The sequence below is a fragment of the Macrobrachium rosenbergii genome, chromosome 55, assembly GCF_040412425.1.
Source record: "Macrobrachium rosenbergii isolate ZJJX-2024 chromosome 55, ASM4041242v1, whole genome shotgun sequence".
Taxonomy (NCBI): Eukaryota; Metazoa; Arthropoda; class Malacostraca; order Decapoda; family Palaemonidae; genus Macrobrachium; species Macrobrachium rosenbergii.
In genome coordinates this window covers 58,600,132-58,625,153 of record NC_089795.1, presented here as the reverse complement: position 1 = coordinate 58,625,153, position 25,022 = coordinate 58,600,132, and the positions used below count along the sequence as shown (strand labels likewise).

At 32.9% G+C, this 25,022-nt stretch overlaps 1 protein-coding gene across 1 annotated transcript in view; it reads right to left on the bottom strand.

Moving 5' to 3' along the window:
- The window catches only part of LOC136835818 (cytokine receptor-like), a 191,670-nt gene that overhangs the window by 65,079 nt on the left and 101,569 nt on the right, over positions 1–25,022 (bottom strand). Inside the window, 5 exon segments of the mRNA XM_067099671.1 lie at positions 5,921–6,081; positions 18,428–18,536; positions 18,697–18,814; positions 20,119–20,261; positions 23,632–23,703. Of these exon segments, the coding sequence (XP_066955772.1) occupies positions 5,921–6,081; positions 18,428–18,536; positions 18,697–18,814; positions 20,119–20,261; positions 23,632–23,703 (603 nt within the window).

The window sequence follows — 25,022 nt, the reverse complement described above, 5'->3', positions numbered from 1 at the left end:
ATATATATATATATATATATATATATATATATATATATATATATATATATATATATATATATATAAATCAAATGCTCTTAATGCAAGTGGGTCAGATATGATCAGCTCTTTATTTAGGTATTTCAAACATCTCTGGAATTCAGTCTGAAAAGTAATGTGATATGATAAAAGAAAACAGGAAAAGCAAGATAATGTTAGAAAGCTTTAATGGATTTAACAGTAAATACCAAAGGGATTAAAAACCATATATTTAAACATTAGGTAATAAGAAATGAATTGTGTTAAAAGGGGAGCAAAATTTCTGGGAGTAATCTTTAGTCACTGATAAAAAGGAGAGTGTGTGTAAGAACAGAGATCTGATGAAGACCATTACACAAAGGGTTTGGAGTTGTTGCCTTGTCATGTAGATATAAGACAGTAAATAAAGATCTAGAAGCCCATATGAAGGAAGAGTAAATTTACAGTCTAAGAGATTTCAAGATCAATAACAAAGGATTCTAGGAGGTCCAGCAATGAGCATGACCAAACATCAGTGACACAGGAAAGGTCCCCATCTTATCTAGCTACTGATGATCCGAAAGAAAAAAGATAAATTGAAGATGTTGAAAATATTGAGGTTTGAATGAAGTTTCAGATACTAATCAAATAATATTCTTCATGTGATAACATTATATCAATACTCTTCTGTTCAAAAAAGTAAAGAATTAAGTTATATCAAATGTATGTGTGTGTATGTATGTGTACCTGAAATTAACATCGTTTTCATCACCACTAGTTAAGTATGCTGGAAATGATGTTTAAGAGAAGAATAAATAAATATATTTTTCCAGAAGCGTTAGAGTTTTTGCAAACTATAACTTTTAGGAAATCTAAATATATAAAATTATTTGTAAGAGAATTTAATGATTCACATGAATTAAGAAATTACTGAGGAACATTCAGTTTTACAATATTTATTAATGTCTATGCTGAATGGGACACCTGCTGTAAAAAAAAATCTCGATAGATGATAATTTAAACACAAAACATGCAAACAACAGTGCAAAAGGTAATACAATATATAAATTGTTGAAAATTTATTTTCATAATAGCATCTACTAAAAATGCAACCTATGTTCTGTTACATCACTTAATGAGTAAATCCCTATTAACCCTTGGAGATTTGACGACATCAAAAGATGTTATTTAAGTTCATATCTTGTTATTTTAATGAAATTATCCAAAAACATGTAATAAATATTTTGATATTGGAGTCTTTGGAATGACATCCGAAGAGTTATGGGGGATTATTTGGCCATATCATTAGAGGTGTTCAAAAAGAATTATCATTAAAACAGTAAAAAATCAAAATTATAATTATTTTCTATTTTTCCTTATTCTTCCTATTGCTTTTAATGTAATAACTGTCAAAAATAGCAGTAATACACACATACTGTATATAACAGTAATACATATATACGTATATATATATATATATATATATATATATATATATATATATATATATATATATATATATATATATATATATATATATATATATATATATAAAATAAATGTGATTTTTCATAATACAAAAAGAATTGTATTATTTTTTTAGACGTTTGCATGTAATCATAAAAAAATTAAGAACCTCATGTTTATGGGTAATTTCTATGGTTTATTCTTACTACTTTATATAGCTTTACTGTTTAAAATTGCAAAGATACTACAAAAATACATTATTTGATTTCAAAGTGATAGTAATCACAACATTCTACCAATTGGTTCTTAGCCAAGTAAAATAAGTCTAATCCTTCGGGCCAGCCCTAGGAGAGCTATTAATCAGCTTAGTGGTCTGGTTAAACTAAGGTATACTTTTATCATGAAAAATAAGTAAATCTCAAAGGGTTAAGTGACTTTGTACTGCATACAATACTGAACAGTATAGACTTTACAGTAATAGTGTACACACAATCTGTTATAACAGCTTGTGTACCTTTATAAGACTGTGTAAACATGCTAAACTGGAGAAATATCAATAATCTAACTGCAAGAAGTACTGACCACTTTTAAAAAAGTGTAAATAAAGAATGTCTAATACTGATATCACGGTTCTGTTAATGTTAATCACATTGTTGGATGTGAAAATAGAGAATGTATAATAGAAGATAATAGGATATGCATGCTTTACAAAACCTACTTTAGCCCATGACTAAGGTGGTTTAAAGGGTCCATCACCACTCTAGTTACATTGTAAGGCAAATTATTGAAAGGAAAAATTGTCACACCAAAGCTCTTAAACCACACAATGTTTTTATGTGCTTTTAATCCTTACCAAGCACAGTACCATTGAAATGAAAAGCAACCTAGCACTAAAATATATCACTTTACCACACAATACTTCAAAATGGTATACTTCTTTATTGGATTTAATTCCATAAAGCAAACTTGCCTTAAGCTCCCAAAATCTTAATGGTCTCTCTCCAGCTGTCACAAACTTTCTTTATAGATTTCAGCTGCCAAAAACTGTCAAGTTCTGCTTCAGTTGTCACAGGTTTTTCATTCTATACTTTCATTATAACAAACTTTCTAAGATGAGCATATGAAGTGCTGCCATACTCAGAAAGCAAATTTTCAAATTTTCACTTCAGTATTGCTACTTTAGAATTCTGTGCATCAAGTAAAATACTAAGCATTTCAAAACAACTGTAATGATTCACATATAAAGATCACTATTCTATTAATATCTTATTTTGTGATTACAGTATGGTGAAGATCCTATCCTGAGTCACATACTGTAATCAGTAATTAATCAAGTGGTCCTGGATAACACTGCACATCCATTTTTCATAGTGGGCCAGTCATTTCCAAGATGGTAAATTGTCAAGGTATATTGCAAATGTATTTGGTAACTAAACGCCCACTTTGAAAGTAATGCTGGTTCTTCTGGTATGCAGCTTATGCCCTCTTCCAGTATTGAGAGGTGACAAACAAAAAAATTCAAAACAGAGTTAAGGGTGAATCAGGTCTTGGCACAGTTGCAGTGGTTACATAATATACTTTAGCTAATTCACATCCAAATTTTATTGCAAAAATGGCTAGGGACTTAAGACCCAACCCCCACAGTTATGAAACATATGTGTAAGTGTAAAGCTAACTAGTGCTTAGGGAGGGTACTCCAAATGTAAAATTATTCCTGTTGCCAAATGTTTTATCTAAAAACCTAGCCATCAAAGATTTTCTTGTTAAAATGCCAGTACTGTATTTCTTGTTTCTTGTTGTGAAATACTAGCTCAGTCTACCTCAACAGGAAGCAAATGAGAGGCTCAAACAAAAGAACAAAATGTCACATGGAAACAAGTACTGTATAGCTTCTGCAATATTAGCAGATTGTTTCATTACTGCCTTTCCTTGCCATTGTTGTCTTCTTCCCATGTTCAGTATAACATTTCTCTATCTCTCTTTCTATCTTCATCTTTGTCAAAAAGCTACTGTCTCTTTCCTTCACTCCTTATTTCTTACATACTGCATTAGTTATCACAAAAAAAAAAACACAGCTTGCAATGCACAAAGTACAATAACTCCCAAGAAAAACACCTAAGATAAGTTCTCACTTTACACTATGCATCATGTATATGTTTATCGACTCTCTGAGCCGCCAATGAAGAATTAGAGGAATTTATTTCTGGTGATAGAAATTCATTTCTCGTCATAATGTGGTTCGGATTCCACAATAAGCTGTAGGTCCCGTTGCTAGGTAACCAGTTGGTTCTTAGCTACGTAAAAATAAGTCTAATCCTTCGGGCCAGCCCTAGGAGAGCTGTTAACCAGCTCAGTGGTCTGGTTAAACTAAGATATACTTAACTTTTTTTATGTATATCTTTAGTAAAAAAGTGCCAATTCTATGTATGGTTACTGAAAAGCCCCTGAGTAAGTCATGAGTTTCCATGTCACACAGGTCTTTTTTTGGCTCCGGGGAAAACATGCCCTCAAGAGGTTTAAAGGGGAAGAAGTGGCTTAAGACTGCCTGAGACATTTGGAAAAGGTTGCCAAACAGCACTGGAGAAATTTCATTTACAATATGACCAGGCAAAATAATATTCAACTTTTGTGACAGTGAAGGGAATGGACATGTGATGGCAGCCTCGCTCAACTACTTAACCAACGTTAATATCTAATTCATATTTCAAGACTTGTTCTCATCTGCATCTACAAAAACAAGGCATTTGCAGAGCAGTGGCTTACACTTCCATATGGGCACCTTAGAAATAAGAGAATATTATGTCTTTGGCTTTGAGTTAGTTAACTGAAACAGCAAGTCAGTATCATGAGGGAAGAAAGTATGCAACATCTATTACATTACAGCTAACACATGACCCACTAAAACCAAATGTAATTACCATGGAAATCGTCCCCAGAGTCAATGAAACACAAATGATTGTTAATACAGTAGTCTAACTCACTTATGTCATTCTTAGACTTACTTTAACAGCCATCAAATAGCAAGAATGTTTTTTTAGCATATATGACAAATTACATAAGTTCAGTGAGTCAGTTTTTGGTAGAAGTCAGTCTGCACTGGGTTAAAAGTACAAGTCTTGCATACACACTGGGAAAGGAACGGCAAAGAATTGGTCATTTATTCAGTTACTGAACTGTGTTGAATAGCCCCGCCAATTTTATTGTAATTTAAACTGAATTGCTTTGCTTTATGTCATCATAGTGGCATCTGCTAAATGCAACTAACCCCTTCCAGTAGTATTTCCATTATGTTCTAATTAGTAAAATGAAGTTTAATTATTTCATATAGTTATGTTTATTGTTTTTACAAATGTTTTATTCTTATCATTTATATTGGTATATTTATTGTTTTTACAATATATTTTAGTTTTATCAGTCTTACAAGAAAACAAAGTTATTATAGTTGTTTTGTGTTAAACAGGAAGGGGTTTATTGGTAATTAGTTTGAAGTCAGACTTTTCGATAAATCAAAAAAGCTACAGTCTGTATAGGTAGATTTCTCAAGCATCTGTTGTACATAAATCACATACCATGTTCTGAAAGATTACAGTGCAATAAAACTACTGTGTGTAATTTTACTTTGGGCACACTGCATAAAGAAAAGTAATTCTGAATTCAATATAACAACATGTACAAAGGCATTATGCTGCGTTTCAACACAAGAATCTGAAAAGACAGTTGAATCACCTGGTCCAGTTTCTCTTTTATACATATCATTTCAATACAAGGAGACCAATGGAAAATAACCTTGGTAATTTATAAAATATGACCAGCATGATCAGTTATAAATGTAACTATGTGGCATACTCCACTAACAAAACATTTTCAGCTGAGTGAGGGATTATTAACTGAAGTAAGTAGGGTATAATGCATATTTTGTTATCTTCAAGTACATGATATGTAACTTCAAAGGCACAATAGGATAACTATGAAGACTTTCTACAGCACTAATATTATAGGGAAAAAGAAGAGATATGAAATTAACAAGTGGTGGAGGAGCTGGGTCATAAAAACACTGGCAAATAGTAAACTATCAGATTTAGATGGTATACATGCTGTACAACATACTGAATTCTAAATCTATAGGCAAAAGTATTATTACATGCAATCTGTAGAAAAAGGAAGATTAACCCATCTGCATCTGTAGTTACTGTAAATACAAAGGTGCAATTAAAATATACTTGAAATATATGGCTTCATTTTTTGCTACACAATACAGTTTCACTTACTCTCCAAGTTTGGAGAACAGTTGTAATAATACTTAAGGGTTAAAATTCCTTTTGTACATAATATAAAAACTAAGGACTTTATACAATGATGCATAAGCTTACCTTTCACTAGCTTTACTAGGGGCACATTAACTATAACATTCCAGCTAATTTCAGTTTAGAAATGACAAAAATATAATTTAACTCACCACTCTCTGGGATGTTGACAACGTATTCGAATATGACACCATCCTCTTTAAGCTTATTTGTTGCATTAAAGTGCATGACGATTTCATCTTTTACATTAAGATCAAATAAGTTTTTGTCCCAGAAACACGATGTCTCGTAGTGAGTTTTACGAGGACATTCACTGTTGGAGAAAGGAACATCAATCACGTTAATTCCACACTGACATTTGATCAAGAACAATCACCATGGGAAGAACAGATGGAAGCATGTGCGGAAATTAAGAAGACCTATGTTTACCTTCCTTGTGCCTCTGTATGTTTTCCAGGTTTTCTTTATCCTAAATTAATTTGCTGAGTAAAGCAAGTTTTTCTAGGCAAATGGACTGAAAATTGTATTACTTATGTTGTCAGAGTATGTCTATAATAAAATCTGAGTATTAAACTTGAGGAAACATGCATGATTATGTTTTATGTGGTAATCATAAAAAATTAACATAATCATGGTACCATGCAAGCAAATCTTACTAATAAAATTGTGATAGAGATTAAGATAGTCCAGAAATATTAGGAAAACAACATCAGAGGCAGGCAATCAAAAAATCTGTGGAAATCATTGGAAAGTTATATTACATTTTCTGAAGCCTTTGTTTTCTAGATCATTATTACTTACTACAGCACTCAGAGCCAAATTACAAGGTCCATCAGGGGTGATATACCCGCAATCATGAAAAATAAGCATAGCTGCAAATTACTCTATAAAATATTTCCATACGTACCTCATTAGCTATTTATGTTCGTTAGCGGATGCAGATGTCCATGAACTGACTGAGCTACCAAATTGAGCCGAATAAATCTGACTTAATATAAGTGAAAAATAAGATGACATACACTGTATGATGACAAAAAATGTTTATCACAGTACAGTGTATCTCACTCTCTTTACCAAAAACGGTAACATGTCAACAAACCTTTTTCCCACTGATTGATATGGAAGTCTTCAGATTTATTTCCAAGAGCATTGCTGGAATAGACTGTAAAGTTATACCACTGCTGTAAGGAGTGACTACTATCCAAACTGAAAGAGGATTGCGGTCCATCATCCTTTATCCTTGCTATTCTTGCTCTAGTAGGAGGATACATCCAGTAACAGCATTATTCACATATAGCAATTACAATAATGGGTAACATAGCAAAGAGTTTCAGTCAGATGCTGACACTTATAAAATTTATTTATATAAAAATCTGAACTGAAAATATCCTTTAAGCACTGGCCATGACTTGAAATTCTTCTCCATAAAGCACTGACATGAGCTGAAGTTTTTACTTTAATAGTTATGTTTTCTTCCGTTAGCCTACCAAGATATATCTTAACAGAATATTAAAACTACATTATTACATGCTATTTTAATGAAATCTCAATTTTAGCTATATGACAAGAATATGTACATTAAAAGAAAGCCTTATTTTCTAACTCCTTACTAACAATAAGTTAAATAAAAAGTCCACATTAAAGCTTTATAATCCTTTGTTGGCCAACCATTAATCAGAGAAGGATGAAGTAAAATATAAAAAAAAATCAAATCTTCTCTTCTTCATGTATATTCCAGTCAATCAAATGTCACCAAAGTTTTATGACCCTTTAGTAATCAATCATTAGTCTGATAAAGTAACTTGATAAAAAATTAATCTTTTTTTCTTCAGGTATATTCACACTCCATAGTCATTCATATCACATTTTGGAAATGTTCTTGACAAATAAATTAACATAAAAGCTGAAAATTTCCTCTTAAAAGCCCTCTTATTTTTACAAAAATAATGCTTAAGCTTTTCCATAATTTATACCATTAATGTGGACTTTTTTATTCATGAAATTTACATCCAGATTTCCTTTAACTGTTAACAACACACACATAAACTATAAAATTTTACATGACCTAAAGATCAATCATTTACTTCTCTCTCTCTCTCTCTCTGCAACTTTCCAACTCTATTCAGGTCACCATGCCAGTTTTAGTTTTCTGAGAGAAAACCCAAAAATGTACATACTGGTTTATTAAAGAGTTTTTCTAGAAAGTTTTAAACGGGAAGCACACTGCAACTAATCTCATTTTATCTGCGTGTTAAGTTTTACTATCAAAACTCTTCTAAATTTAAACAATATTCTACAGGGTTTTGATATGCAGTATCATATATATTTCATCTAACAGCAGTTTTCATTATGCTAAAACTCATTTCATAAGCTGTAAGTGATTTCTTACCTAACTAGTCTTATAGAAATTAAGGTAGGCTACATGGACGTATTCTAAAATGATTGGTTATCCAAAATCTACTGTTCATCTTTTAATAGTATAAATCTTCCAGTACCTCACTCAACTAAATAATAATGTAGTACAGGCACTGCAAATATTGTTATTAAACATCACTGCAAATATTATGTTATTCATTTGGATGTCGAGGGTATGATTTCATTAAGGTATGATTTCACTAACAAATTTTGCAACATAAATCTATGAGCTGACTTTTCCTACTATAAATACTAATATAATAATACATTTTATATGCCTGGATAAATACTAAAGTAGTCAAATACCTTCGATTATTACAAACGCTTTCTAATTTCACCACCCAAAACCTGTCGAATGTAGTATAACTGGGCTACTTAAGACTGCAAGACTGAAAAACAGTAAACAATATAAATGAATTGATGATGATAATATTAGCAGTAATATTACGGTAGGAGTAACTCTACTTATGACAACTAAAATACTGTCACTAAACTGCTGCCATTACTGTACTTTCCCATTTTACTTCGACTCTTTTTCATTAAACTGTGCACAGAAAAATGTTGATGTATTGTAGAATATGATAGAGTAATAAAAAAATTCAGCATTTATGAAACACACTGGAATCTAAAGCATCTTTGGACAAATCTTTGCATCTGCATAATTAACTGTAATATCATTTCAGAGGCTTAGAAAACATATTGTAAATTTATTCAGCAAAACGAGAAAATCGGAACATTTATGTTTTATGATATAAAACATATGTTTTACTTAATTTCACTAAGTAAAAGGAGAAAGTAAAATTGTGCATTTTAAAAACAAATATAAGCAATGGTAATTAGGCAAACAAAATAAATAAAACAATGTATTTTCAAAAAGAACAAAGGCAGTCTTCCCTCTCCCTTTCGTAGAACAACATTTTGACTTTTTGGTAAGACAAACCACTCCTATTGGTTGAGCACAACTTTTTACCCAGTTTCACATACACAACCATCATATACAGGCCTTATTAAGAGACGTCTCCATTCTATGAAAACTCATTAAGGGCTAGCTGTTTACAAGAAAGGTGCAATTACACTAGATCACCTAACAGATCTTTCGTAACACTAACGCTCGCCTTGAAAACGTTGACTCAGTGAATAATAGTGAAATCAACCTTAAAAGCTATTTTCTTGTAATAAATAGCCCTAAGAATTCAACAAACCTGGACCCAATGAATTTTTCTCCATGTTTATCATTCTTAGTTACCATAGCATTTAGATATACATGACCTAACTTGATCAACAAATCAAGGCCAATTCAAAGCATGTAAAGCATTTACATGGGACAAACTCACAACTGCAAATATAATTAATTTGATTAAATATGCTAGAAAAAGCAGCAGCTTCTAGGCGTAACAAAGGTAAACCTGTACATAATCAAGTCTGTTTGCGTGTGCATTACATACGCATGCTATAAATGGAAATCTGTACGTAAAATTTTTATTAAAATTCGTCTTGTTAGCACTTTCTTGGACCCCGGGATTAATGCTTCTCAAGTAGATTGACTGTGACAGAAATAAACCAAACTAACTGTAAGATTTAAACCTTGCTCATGCCAACCTTTAATATTGTATATAAATTTATTTTCTAACTTTTGCTGTTTTATATAAATTTCCTTTTCTAACATTTGCTTCATAGAATACTACTTCATCAATATTTTTTCTTGCCTATTTTATCCTCCGCAAAAGAAATATTGTACCAGATATTTCTTGAAAAATCTTTGGCTACCCAAAAATAACTTTAATTAACTTATCTAGAAATTTATTATTTTCATTCTTGTCACCTGACTTGGTCATTTCTCCATTATCATCACTGATTTTGGCTTTATAACAAAATTTTCTTGCCATGACTTACAATCAAAGTTTTATGGAGCTAGCAGATTCTACATTTATTTATTTTTAAATGTACATTATTGAAGATTACAATAAAGACAATATAAAATATAGTAGAGTAAAATAAATTCCTTTGTTTTCCTTATAGTAACTATCACGCTACCACATACAGTAACTTCTTTGAGAAAAGCACTTCTCATCCTTGTATAATCCTGCATTAATATTCTACCATTACCATATGTTTATGGAAAATTCACTGGTTTTCATTTTTTACTCAACGGAAAATTCACAGGTTTTCATTTTCTATCTAGATTATATTTCAAATCAGACCTTCTACGACTTACATCATAGATTACCAATGAAAATTTATATGTTCACTTTATAATCGAGGTTGCAAAGGTAAATGATAATGACAAGGATGTTTTTTAATAGTTCCTAAACTGATTACCCGGTAATCACGTCATTTTACCATTACCTGATGTTAATTTTGTTAGTTTTTAAAGCTTCATTACGTCTGTTACATAATTACATTACCGATGCAGTGAAATAAATACTGCAATACATTACCTTATTTCAGTCCCTGGATAATCATGCAGATTACCAATACTATGATAATGCTGTAGCTCTCTAGACCACTTAAGAGGGCATATTGAATTTATACCTCTCAAAGAACCATATCTAAAGTTGAAAGTGAACACTACTGTATTTCTGGAGAACCTATCACCTTTCTTATATACCATATCAATAACAAAGTCCTGATTCCATTATGAATCCAAGGATCAAATGCTTTTAATGAACATTTTTACATTAAGTTTACTGTATTATTCACATTTGGAAGTATTTCATATACTTCATGAATAAATAACTTGTATCTTTAAATAATAGTGAGTAAATGAATTTGGTTCTTTAAGTTCAATACAAGAATTACCCACCTCTCAAAAGGTACATGCTCCTCTGTAGAGAATAAAAAGGTAAAGTACAGTGAAGACACTTGAGGCTTAAAACTGAGTTATTCTGATTAGAATAAAAGGCACTGCCACATTAGAAACTATACCAGTTATTACTGCAAGAAACCATACATAATGTCTGTTCACATCCCAACAGCTGGTTTAGTTGCATGTGTAATACTTATTAGTAGCACTACATAATTCTTACTTGACCACCTGTCATCATGCGTAATGTACTCAACTATGACCTGCTCAAATGCATCCCAACTATTACGTTGCTCAGAAAACGTAATATTCATTTCCACATGATTTGCTCTGGGATCCTAATAAAAAGGTGAAGCCTGAAATCCCATTGTAGTGATAATTATCTACAAACAATCTGACTCCAAAAACTGAGCCTTTAAGAAAGAAATGACTCCATCTGCATTTCCTTGACATGGTGACTTACTCCCCTGAAAACATTAAGATAAAAAAAATTATATTTTCATATAAGCCATGATAAAATAAATAAAAAAAAAACCAAAATCACTATTTTGAGAAAATAGAAGCAAGATCAATTTAAATAAATGATTAAATATATTTCTAGACACATGGTGTCACATTACAATATATTGTAAGTAAGTAACCTCATTAATAAACATAAGGCATTGTATACTTACTATATGTAGAAATACTTTATGAGATATAAAAGTACTGCTTTAAACTCTTTCATCTTTAGAAAAACTATACAGGTATTTTAAATCTTCAAAACAGTGCTGATTATTTCAAAACTCTATACACAAAAAGGATGTTTGCATTGAGAAAATCAACTCTCTTTTAAAGGTAAATGTTTACCTTTACCTTGCTGCTGAAGTTATGAGAAGACTATCAAAGCAAAATACACCAAACAGAAATCTGCTTCTGTGTGGATATGCAGAAAGACGACTTGCAAACAGCAATTCCTAGTATAGAGAATTCCAACATTTTTTGTCTTGAATTTGGAAAACTGGAGACTTCCACACCAAATACTCTTTCTGACTCCTCTGAAGGATTTCGTAATGGTTTGCAAGTACAATGAAGTAGTCAGATACTTCATTGTGTTAACAGAAAACTAAACTCGACCAGTTTGAAAATGTTTAGCAGCAAATTCATGACATTATATGCTAGTTCAAGCTGAGTATTTTAGCAGTAAAGCAGTAAATTACAGCAAATTATTTTAAGTAAGCAACACAAAAAACATGAATGAATAAAGCAACTGCTAGTCATAATACTCAGCTGCCAGTGCAACATTTATACAATAAACCATGGAGCAATACATTGTTACGTGGCCTAAACTGGAGATAAATGAATATACAATGCCTATATTATCAATTGGTTACATTATACTGTGCTTATAAAAATAACAAAAAACTGAGGCTACTTCGCTCTTGTGCAACCAAGCAACAAGCCATGCAACATGCAAATGAAAAAGATTCAGTATTTGAGGCAAGATGCATATTCAGGCGCTATTTTACATATGTAAAAGTTAATGAATTCTAATGTAAAATTACAACAAATCAACTATCAAGTCCTTTTAAATTTGAAAACCATGCTGTGAAATGGATGTACAGTAAAACATATGAATGCCCTAGTTTTTTTAATCATCTTCTCATGAATGACATTCCATAGTATAACAGCTTATAGAGTGTATTGTATACATACAATATATATATATATATATATATATTATTATATATATATATATATATATATATATATATATATACACATTATACCTAATATACATATATATATATATATATATATATATATATATATATATATATATATATATTCTATATATATATATAATATATATATATAAACACACACACACAGTCATGCCCGTTTCCTCTGATCACTTTTTGACGGTTGGCAGCTGGAGGAGGAATTTTAAACGACTTAGAAACTTCACAGGCCATACCAACAAGTGAAAATGTGATCAAAACAAAATGTCAGGAGAAGCTAGCACCTCGTACTTAGCCTTTGTCCACGCCACCATTGGCTATCATTTCAGAGAGAGAGAGGTATTTTCAGATATTACATTAAGAAACTCACCCACACACAAGCATACACTCACACATATACACATTTTTCCTTTCGTCTCTATCTTTCTCACATGAAGAACAACACAAATAATAATGTTAGAGCTATCACTTCCAGTCCAGACTAATGAGCTTTTACCTATATCCTATTTACATAATTATAAATTCTTCACTGCTGCTAGTTTCAAATATTTTTTCTTATTTCCTGTATATGAAACATCCTTAATTAGTTATCATCCCTTGTCACGTATGGCAATAGTGATTACTATACGAGATATAGGGGTTTTATGTGGGCACAAACAGGTCGTCTGTATGACTGGCATCTGTATATTACTCTATTATGTAAGGTGTTTTATTATATCTGCGGCTTGTCGACAGGCCGTTGCCTAACGGGGGAGAGGTTGGAAAATCAGCCCCTTTGACGTGCAAAACGTGCAACCAAATTTAAAGCAACACAGATCTAGGAGTTATAAAAGTATTCAGAATTATTATTAATTATTCCATCTGTCTGTTTGTCCTACTGAATACTTCCTAAAATCTGCACACACAGATCTCTTTCGACCAAAGAATGGGTCCATGAGAATGCATGGCTTGCCTTATGGCAAAAACAAGCTGAAATGACTACAGATGGAAAGATTCCTCTTGAAGGTCACCTTTGCGTGAGAGTGACCCCCACTGGCAGACCATAAAGTAAAAATGCTCTCCTGAATTATGTAAACACTAACAGGAATATTTTTCAAAGCTCAAACGGAACACATGTATTAATCTGGGCTATCAATCAGTGAAGCAGATATAGACTGAAAATTTACCTGGCAATTTTGAATATTTGGTCTCTGTTTATGGCTGCCTGTTTCTAGTGTTAGGCCTATATAGTTATATCAGTTTAATCTGCCTCAAGCGTTGCCCATAGAAATGGTCAGACAATTATGCTGTCTCAAACACAAAAATTCTTACATATTAATCATTCTAAAAATACCTTTCTCTCTCTCTCTCTCTCTCTCTCTCTCTCTCTCTCTCTCTCTCTCTCTCTCTCTCTCTCTCTCCTCCGTAATTTTAAATTTTTTTATAATATAGCTTTTCTCTCTATCCCTTTACACTCTCAAATTTTTAGCATTTAGCATCTGACACAGAATAACTTCTTCTGCCACTGATAACAATTACCCAATGTCTAAAAACATAAGGAAACCCTCCTCTTGGCAAGGCTAACTAAGAGAGTTTGCAAAAAAACAAAATAAGAGGAAAGGTTCTCTCCCTGCTGAATGGATTAAATTCTTCTAGACTGAAGTTAATTTTTAGTGTTTGGGCAGAAAAGGGATAATTTTAGAGCCGATCTTAAGCTATAAAAATCCTTCAAAATATGTTTGCAAAGGCACCAAGATTTCTATCGAAATTGTGGTTAGCTTTTCGAGATATAAGTATCTTATCAGTTGGAAGGGAAGAAATACACAGTGATCCAGTTCAGCCCAGAAATGAATCAGAATATCAGTCCTTTAGCTAGCAAGATGATGGAAAGAAGTACATGAGCTAGATGTTGAGTGCAATTATAGACCCAGAGATTGCTTTACCTAAACCTTATACTATTGCACATGGGTTCATGAATTTCCCTCCTCGAGACATACACAGATCTTTGCAAAATGAACAAAGTAATTGCAAGACTTGTATATCATCCCAGAATCAGTCACGGCGTTATTGAGATCCCTACCCCTCTCTCTCTTTCTCTCCTGCTAAAGAGATCTTCCAAACAATCCAACGTAGTCTCACTGATTTTGTGTATTTTTGACTTCGAAAGTATTCAGCTAACATTGCATTACCTCACATTAAAGCTATTTGCCCTCATATAGCATTCAGAGATGTACTGGCCATTCGTTACCACCAATAATTTTTTAAGTATATTGTCTTTACGAGGCATTAACAGTTCTGTAGTAAATGACGAAGCCCTAAACAGAGTATTAGGTAAATGAAATGTTAGAATCCTGGCAATCTTTGGAAAACTTTCTGCAAAAAATGTTCTTCTGCCTACTAATTACTGAAAGAGATACAGAATTTAATTCTGAGCATGGCTCCTAACCTGTTTAAAGCTGAAAACCCATGGATAGCTCTCTTCAGTATGTTCTGTGTCTTGCATGGCCATTTGTTCAGTCTCAAAAAGTCATGGGATTGACAAAAGCTAGAACACAATTCTTCTTGTTTAGGGAGGGGAAATCCAGTTTTCTGCTAACACTAACGTAGCCTTCTCATTAACAGAAAAGGCTCGGTTTGGATACTTTCTTGCTAGAAAGAAAAAATGAATTGCTCCTCAATTCCTCTTATCTACATTATAAACACAGCACAGGCTTTTTCTGGAGTCACCCGGAGTGTAAAGTACCTGTGAACTGTAACCTTAACTCTTTTTACCGGGAGAGGCAGCATGAACTATGTTCCTACCTCCTTTTACCATTGTTAAAATATCAAGGTCTCACACTTCTTTTTGACGATAACTTCTTCGTCAGGAGATGTCAATGTAAGATGCAAATCAGCTAGTGCAATACAAAATTAGATATTTTCCATGAAACCAACTGTCTGGTCGTTTTGTGATTCCCTAAGACACAGATATGAATAAAACTATAACCTTCTCTCAGCTTCCTTGGCAGAGGTACTAAACCTCAAATACCATCATTATGGACAGTGTTAATAAAAGAGATAAAAGGGATAGCACAGGACTGATAAACCTTGGTCAGAAGAAGAGCTCTGCATAGGTGCCCATACAACACAGATCAAGAGAAACAAGGTGGGAGGATGGCATTTGAGGAAAGCTTATCCGTCAAATAACCATTTTTCTGGTTATTTCAAAATGGGCACAGAAGTTGGTCTTTTAATCCAGATAGACAAAAATGGCATCAAAAAGTAAAAGGTTTGATTTATGGATTGACCAGAGGAAATTGAAAAAGATAATTTTTCAATGACTGTTGTTAAACGATGCACAGTAGTATTATTTTTCTTTTTCCAGAATGAAAATGAAAAGCTGTTTTACTCACAGAAATTTTAAAAAACCTGGCAATACTGGTAAACTGTAATTTTTCGTCTTCATCATCTATAACAAATAATAAATGTTAAGAAAATTTTTGTTTGGTGGCCCACCATCAATTCTGATACCATCAAAAAACTAAACTGAAGCTACATTTCTTTGACATTAATATTTTAAGCATTTGAAGCAAAACAAATATTCTGTAAAGCCTGTTGCCATATGAAATGCACTCAAATTCTTTGATGAGTGTAGGTTATAGAACCTTTGTTCATAAATTTTTTTGCTGAACGTGCACGTTTGATTACTATTAAATATCGTAAGTTTCTTCCATTATTACCACATCCACAAAAGCTTCAAACTATGTTACAAAAAACTTCAGTAGTTTCAAAAAACTTCAGGACTGTTTAAAACTTCTGACTTAATAATGTTTTAAACAAAATGGTGTTATGAGTATGAATGGTAAATATAACTAAAATTATACGATCATGGAAGAGATGGTAACATTTCTCGAACTGTATAACCTCTCGTAAGATGGCACATCTTATTTGATTTTAAGTATTTTCTGTTAACGAGAGATGGTTGACATCTAATGCATATGTTGAATACATTAATAAATTATAATGCCCCTAAATTCTGGTAGCCCTGAGACTGTGACACTATAATAATGGAAACTTTAATCAACTATAATACTGTAGGTATAGGTTTCAAGTTACAGATGTAATTTTAACATTGCTGTCCTACGGCATATGCCTAACGTTCATATACTCATGGGATGCATATTTCAAGTGCAAACAACGACAATGTTCAGATTATCAAGTTCATACCGAAGTGGTAAAAGATTTTTGAATGGCCAATTCTGCATTAATTAAAACGCAAATTTGTCATGAAAGTAACAGATGTCTTTGGTACTCAGTTAACAAACAAAATAGAATTTGTATTCCTCAATTTAACTTATGCATTACGCGAGATTTAAGAAAGGAACGTGTACCTTTCACTTTCCGTTCATTTAAAACAAATAAACATTTCCTTAAATGGCCAGAAAGGAATTATAATTCCTTCGAAAACTTGGAAACGTAAACTGCAAAAATTATGCCTTTTTTGAGAGCCTAAAAAAAGGAATCATTTCTATGGATTTCTATTTCCGGATACTCTATCGAGCAACGGGGGGAAATATGGCTGTCAGTTATAGGCGATAGCAAGACGAAAACATAAAAATAAACTGGATGTATGGACTACAAACGTCTCACCAAACACAGAAAACTAAGTGATACTAACTGTCAAGCAATACAAGGCAAAATTTTTATATCATCATAAGCAACTGATGCAAGACTTCGTGCACACTTTTTAAGAGACATTCACGTCCATGTTAAAAATCTCTGCAATGTTACTTCTCAGTTTTAGAACTTTAGATTATGCCGGATGGTAAAATTTCGAACATTCCTGTTACCTTAGCCCTCATTCACAAGGTAACAGTCCGTCAAAAATATCTGGAACTCCTGAGCCTTACTTTGTATTATCCTTATGATTAAAAGGTAGCATTTATCATTCCATGTTTTTCAACTGCTTGCTTAGCATTAAAGCACGTGAGTGGCGAACAGTGGTTTATAACGGTGATTAACCTCCTTTTTTCAGGTATGAGGAGTTAAATCTTAAAAAAACGTAAACACTTCGTTAATGGAATATCATTGCATGAAGGGAGCACCAACTGAAGGATTTTGCCCCAAAGTTCACTGTAGTAAAACTGCTAGAATGAAAAAGTTGGAGTTCGGTAAATGTCTACATTAAAAGCAACTACATAATATCAACTAAAGATCTATCATCTACAAAACTATAGAAAGTACTACACTAACACAACACAAAACTAAAAGCAACAGCCTCTCATATTTCTGCTATAAACTTCTTAATATATTAGTATTTCAATAGAAAAATATTATATGAAAAACTGAGTTCACTTTACAAGCTGCAGCTAATCAACAAGAATATGTAACTTTCAAGTTGTAAGAGGAATGGGCAATCACTGATATGAATGCAGAGAAAGCTAAATCAAAATAACTAGTGCAATAAATCATCATGGAAAATTATTGTACAGGTAAGCTGTATTCGAACTGTACAGAATTTTAGTGAATTTTACAAAGACACACAAGTAAAACATTGAAAATATATACAACACATACAAAAGGGTTAAAGTACGAGACACCAAAACTATGCCTTGAAATAGTGGTGTTCATAAAAGTGGTTAATCCATAAAACACAGTTCTAGTCAACACTCCTTGGAAAAGAGAATATGAAATACCCTCCTTTTTTTAGCATGGCGTTAGCATAAGCGTACCTTTGCTCTCTGAAGCCTGGGATAACGTACGTGACAGAATACAGCACTTTCACGGGATTGTAAGGAACCGTCCAGCTGCAATTGAGGTTACTCCAGTTTTTAGACAGGCAAGTGAAGTTCTGCACATCTTGAGGAGGGTCTGAAAAGGGTCACAATATTTTCTCACTGATGCAAATTAATTCCTACCTACCAGGTCCTTCGACATGGGAAAGGCTACAGCTTCTGTGGAAAAAATGTAAGAACTGAGGGATATTCCATCATATAGCAAACACATCTAGTGACAAAAGTTTCCAACTCACATCCAACTTTGACGATTCTTGAACAAAGGTGATACTTCTCTCTCAGAGCACACCATAAATCGTAGTTCTCAGGTGATTCCGTCTTCACATTTATTTTGATGGCTGATGCATTGACAACCTAAAGGAAAACCAATCTCATTACATTGTGAATAAAAATTAAAGGTTCATTTGAAATGATATTTCAAGAGTATGGTCATTTCTTAATCCTTCTACAGGCTTACATAAAATATAGTTCAAGTACAGAAACATTAACATTATGACAATACATGAATCCAAAATCATATCGATTTAAGTTTGATGCGAGCAAATCAACTGCACATATGAATAAGTTAACAACAGATAATCAGAGAACTGTTGATGAGCTACTCTACACGAGGACAAGTGAACGTGCCTCCAGCCAACTAGGTACCTCAACAAATGTTACATCTGAATACAAATTCTATTTAGATTATAAATTTCTAGGAAATGACGCTTGGTTATTAATTAAGTCAGATTGTCAAAAAATAACCAAACTCTTGAAAATTGTTGAGATGATGAAATAAAACGGAGGAAACTTTCTTATGGCAACTTCAATGTTAAAAACAATGATGAATAGCTTCTCAAACTCACTCATAACCTGGGTTTATATATGCTACCAAAAATATTCGATCTTTTCCTTGATTTTCTATATTTGTGTTTCCTAGTTTGGAAACACACAAACTAGGCAAACGAAGCGATTTTCTCATAAAATAAACATTCCGTTCTATGGAAGAGCAGCTTTCACATAAACGTAAGTTGTAAAGGGGACCTATCCGAAACATTTGTTAAAATACTTGAAACAGAAAGCACCGGAAAGACACCATTAATATTGATTATGAAATGAGGCATGCCTGTGCTACATTCAGATAAATTACCTGTAGATTTCGATTAAAAGAAAAAGGGAGTTTTCAATCAATTTCACTTTAAATATCATTTTCCATATCCAAATAATTTTTCCGCATTTATTATAGCATATTACGAACGGAAGAAGGCATAACACAGGCCAATAAATTTATAGATTACGGAACTGTTACAGTATTTCAGAAAAAGCAATTAGCAGAATGTAATCTGCTTCTTAAGTACGGAGGTTTCTCTCCTTCGATTTACTTGAAAATTCTTTTTGGAGTACAAATGAAAAAGTATGTAATTTACAATATAATGTAACACTTTCTAAAAAAAAATGTTTGAGAGAGAGAGAGAGAGAGAGAGAGAGAGAGAGAGAGAGAGAGAGAGAGAGAGAGAGAGAGAGAGAGTATAATTTGACCTTTACTGTGTAAAAAGCGACCGGTATAGCAATTCGAACTGGCATAAATCACAAAACAAACAAACATGAGAAAATCGCAAATTATACTATTTGTTACAAGTACAGGAATTAAATATCATCAAATTAAATATCATCCTTACCTGGTGAGGAAACTTGTTGAACTTGTCGCCGCTTCTGTACCCGAAGGAGACGTCGGAAGCATTGACGTAATTCGAGTCGAAGAGGCAATAGGCTTCGTACGAGTCTCCAACTTGCCTGATGATGTCACCAGTAGGCTCTATAGCTGAAAGAGTGAGATTTCCTGCCATTAGCTTCAGCACAGATTAAATCATTCGTTGTTAATTCCAAAGTATCAGCAGAGACCTATATCTAGATAAATCTGGATATACAAGTCACAATAATGCAAGTGGTTGCTTCAAGACACCACAACTTTCTCATGACAAAAAAGCGCAAGCGGACAAAACCTTGTTATCCTTAAGCCAGTTGGATATAATATCCAGAACAAGTTTTAGAATACAAGGTTAAATGCAGCCAAGTTTAGTTAGAACATCAACATATAAATCCCCAAAAAATTTTGTTGTGAGTAGTTTTAAAATACATTTCGTTTCTTATCAAATCTTAATTATATCAAATATTTAAGTACTTTCACACAATGCATGGCCAACGAAACGTATCGTCTTCATTATTTTGATCCATTTAATGCAAATATTAAATGTCACAAACGAAATAAATAAGTCTGATCATGGCATCAATATTCTTAACGTCTAATTGTCAGTGCGCAAGAGTCGAGTCGACATGCTGAAGTGTTTACAACATACATAATTACGACTGTCGTACGAGTTTCTTGCTTCTGCAAAGCATCGAAACCTTATATGTGGCTGCTTGTACCCGCCTTTTAAGGTCAAATACTCTAAAAAGTTGTTTTGATCTCTACATAAGAATGACCTTTCAAGGAACAGTCCTCACCATAGTACCTAATAATTGCAACAGCTTCACAATATTGCAGCAACGACCAGAATGTACTTCAGGCAACTGACGGTGAAATAATTCCACAAGTACAAGTTGTGAGGAATAAAATATCTGATATGAAAGCCTGACATAATGTCTACGCAAAAAAATTTCCTTAACTATAGAAAAATAAAAATAAAAATCACAGATTCACCAATATGTGCCTTCCTAAAAAACATGGGGAATGAAAAAGTCAAAATAACGTGCGGTAACACCAAATCCATTTGGCTACTCGTAACTCGTACAACAAATAAATTATTGATCAGTAAAGAAACTCTCCTTCAAAACACAAAAAATTTAAAAATTGTCCCTTTGGGCCGCTTAAGATAAAGAAGAATAAAATTGATTGACTGATCTAATTAATTGGCGTCGCCATGCCTATGGTTATCGTGGAAGGGCGGTAAAACATACCCCCTCTTATCTCGTGTTTGTTATTCAAATTCTCATGCTATAATTTCAAAAGCATTTTAACATTATAGGAACTGGCAAAACACCAAGAGGCTATTCTTTTGTATTTTGAAGAGGTACTTAATTTAAAAAAAAAATAATAAAATCGCGACATTGAGGTAAGATTTGCACCGAAATTGGTTCCGCTAAAGAGATTCAATGTTATGCTGTATGGAGTTTTAAATTTACACTGAAAAGTAGCTTATTTTACATATGTATACGGTTTTTATTTAGTTATAAAGTGCAAAAAGACTAATATTATTATTTTTATAGTTATACAATTTCAAAAGCCCCACCTACTACCTTGGGCATAATTGGAAACCCGCCTTTGCAGACTTACGTCCTGAAGGGGTATAATATCATCAGAGTCTAAAATTTTACATATCAACAAATCTGTTTGTTATCTAACAATCAATACCCTGCAGCGTGCCCGCAATGAAAGTATTACAGCCACCAGCTGAATTTCAGTCTATGCATTAAATCTCGAGACGTCCTCTAATAAAGAAGACAAAAATAAAAAAAGCGAGAAAAAAACCGAGCAACCGAAAAAGTAATATTCGCACAGGAAAAAAGATGAGATGTCCCGAAACATTTCGTTTGCGATATGTTGCTCTTGAAATATTCTTCAAATCCTTCGGTTCCCTCTTCGTAAACCTGAAAATTAATGAGGTCAGACCTCTCCAGACTTTTCCTCAAGAACACAAAATGCATGTTTATTAACAGAATTTATTTATTATTATTTTTTTTTGCAATGTTTACTCTAATCTTTGTCAAACAACAACAACAACAATAATAATAATAATAATAATAATAATAATAATAATAATAATAATAATAATAATAATAATAATAATAATCTGTATAAAAAGCCTGCTGTTTCCTTTCCACAAACTGACATCCTTAACTAAACATCCCCGGGCAATTCTCAATCAGCGTAAGAATCGACGGAGGGACAAATAAATAAAAAAAATACGCAAAAACAAAAAATTTCCTTTACCGTACTATGTCTAAAATACGAAATCACGGTGCCGTAAAAATGTGGAACATATAATGCTCAAAAGAATATTCACATCCCACGACACAAATAACTGGTAACTTTTCCGTTAGGCATAATATTCTGAAGATTGAAACTTGGGGAAATATAAGGGGTAACAAAGACACACTGCGACATACTTGTGGATCTTCTTATCTCATAAAGTCACAGCAAGTCTAATCTCTGGAGAATTTTCTCAATTACTTGTTACACCTAGAAATGCTCACCGGATTTGCTACTATAAGGAAAAGCAATTTGCTTTGTTATCGTACGTAGTTATTCATACGTGATAATCTGTTTTACTTAAGTTATAACTATGGGAGAGCTGTTATCCATTAATTTTTTTCTTAACAAAAAGAAGAAAAAAAAAAGATCGTGACCCAAAACATCAGGTATACACATGGGACAATGAAATTTTTGCAAATAACCATTTTTGCTGAGAACCATAAATTATTTATCAAAAAAACGATGTTTTTCACAGCTGACGGACTAATATAAAGTGATGAAATGGGGCATTTTCTCCTACAAAGAAAATTTTATAAATAAACCAAAAGTACACCTCTGAACGGAAGAGCACTCACAGGAGACTAATGTCCTTTGCTTCATCTTAACACTTAACCAGTCTACCCTTTAGTTTCATCCAGGTCAGGGCGTAACAGTTTGAATATATACATATACATATATATATATATATATATATATATATATATATATATATATATATATATATATATATATATATATATATATATCGAGATATACGGATCACCTTAGAAATAAAATGCAACCAACAAATATTTTTCTCATTTATATGATAAACTACAGAATTATAAGCAGATCTGAAATTTCTTAATTCATAGTAAACGTGACTACGAACTTGGCTGAATAAATAAACAAACACTGAATTACCGTGGAACTGAGCCAAAGGCCAGAGGCTACGCCGTGAAAGGCCCTTTGAACGACACCTGACCTGAAATCGCCATTAATCTATTACATTTTCACTGGAGGGTCCTACCTTTCCGTCCTTGGCTTTTGAAACATTGAAATCCGAGTCGATTTGGTAATATACTAAACAGCAATGAAATACTTGAAAAAGAATAATATATAAATGAACGAAGAAGAAGAAGAAGAAGAAGAAGAAGAGGACAAACAAACAAAACCTTACCTGTGCAGAGCTCCCCAGGACATTTCGCAGCCTCCCCCGGTTGTCCGGTTTCACTTTTGTCATGGCTTCTATCTGCTCAACAGCGGGAACAACAAAGGTAAGGGGGGGACACTTGCGTGAAGGTTCATGGCAAAGGGGAACTGTGTCATATATGGAACACTATGGCAAGCTTGAATGAACAGACATGTGTAAGGTGTTGCAAAGAAGTCTGTTGCATTCTCACAGGTATAAATGGGAAAACTGTTGCCTGTGGGTGGCTGATCTGCTTAAGGTTATACAAAAAGGGTTCTGTTGCAGTGTACTGAAAGGACGCTTGTCATAAGAGGTTTGAGGGCAAAGACTCTACAAGAGTTATGGAATAAGAGTTATAGAAACAGTAGCAAAGGAGGACAGATGGGAATGCTTCAGTAGACAAGTCACAACCTATCAGAAATAAAGGAAAATTCCAGAGAAAACTAGTAATGATAAAAAAAAAAAACTACACTTTTAAGTAAATATTATGAAACAAGGCCGAAGTCAACTGAGGCAAAATCATAATAACTTTAATGAGAAAGTTATGACAATTCTGGGAAAGTTATATTTTAAGTTGTCTCTAAAATTTTCCTTCGCCTGGCTATTATGGGTTGGGCTAAATGGGGAAAGTGGGCGCAGACAATTATGTGAATGGTATAAACCTGGAAACAGCTTGCATAAGAGAAAGACTGGCATTTAATGTTGGTGTCACCATGGAACCAGAATTACTGGCAGGAGAAAAAGATGTTGAGGTGTATAGAAAAGAAATTTTAATTGTTAACATTTTCAGGTCAGATTTATTTTTGCACTGATTGGAAAAAATCAGAGATAGATAAGCAGATAAATAGATGGAGGTAACAAGGGTAGACCATAATGAGTTAGAGTAAAGGAGATAACCGGAAAAAAGTGTAGTAAAATAAAGATGACCCAGTATCACGGGGAAAAAATCGATTCTACACCGACAAACTGTTTTAGGCAATAAAAGCAAAGAGAGCAAGGAAAGAAGGCATAACTTTCGTGCTTATTGTAAACACTGGAATTTGCTTTCAGTACAGCCTCTAAAACTCAGCTCTCATTGTCAAGTGTCATTGTGATCATCATTGATAAAACAATAGTTTTTATCCTCTACAACCACGACTTTTGATTGGCATCAGTTTTCACGGTTCCATACCATTTTTCTTGATAAATCATTATCACTTGGAACTAAAACTTTTATCTTCATCAGTTTTCTTGATTGAATGCCATTTCTCTTGATAAAATATTAGTTCTTATCATTTAGAACTTTTGACTGGGCATAGGTTCTCATGGCTAAACGTGATTTCTCTTAATAAATGATTAGTCTTTACCACTTGGAACTACAACTTTTATCTTCATCAGTT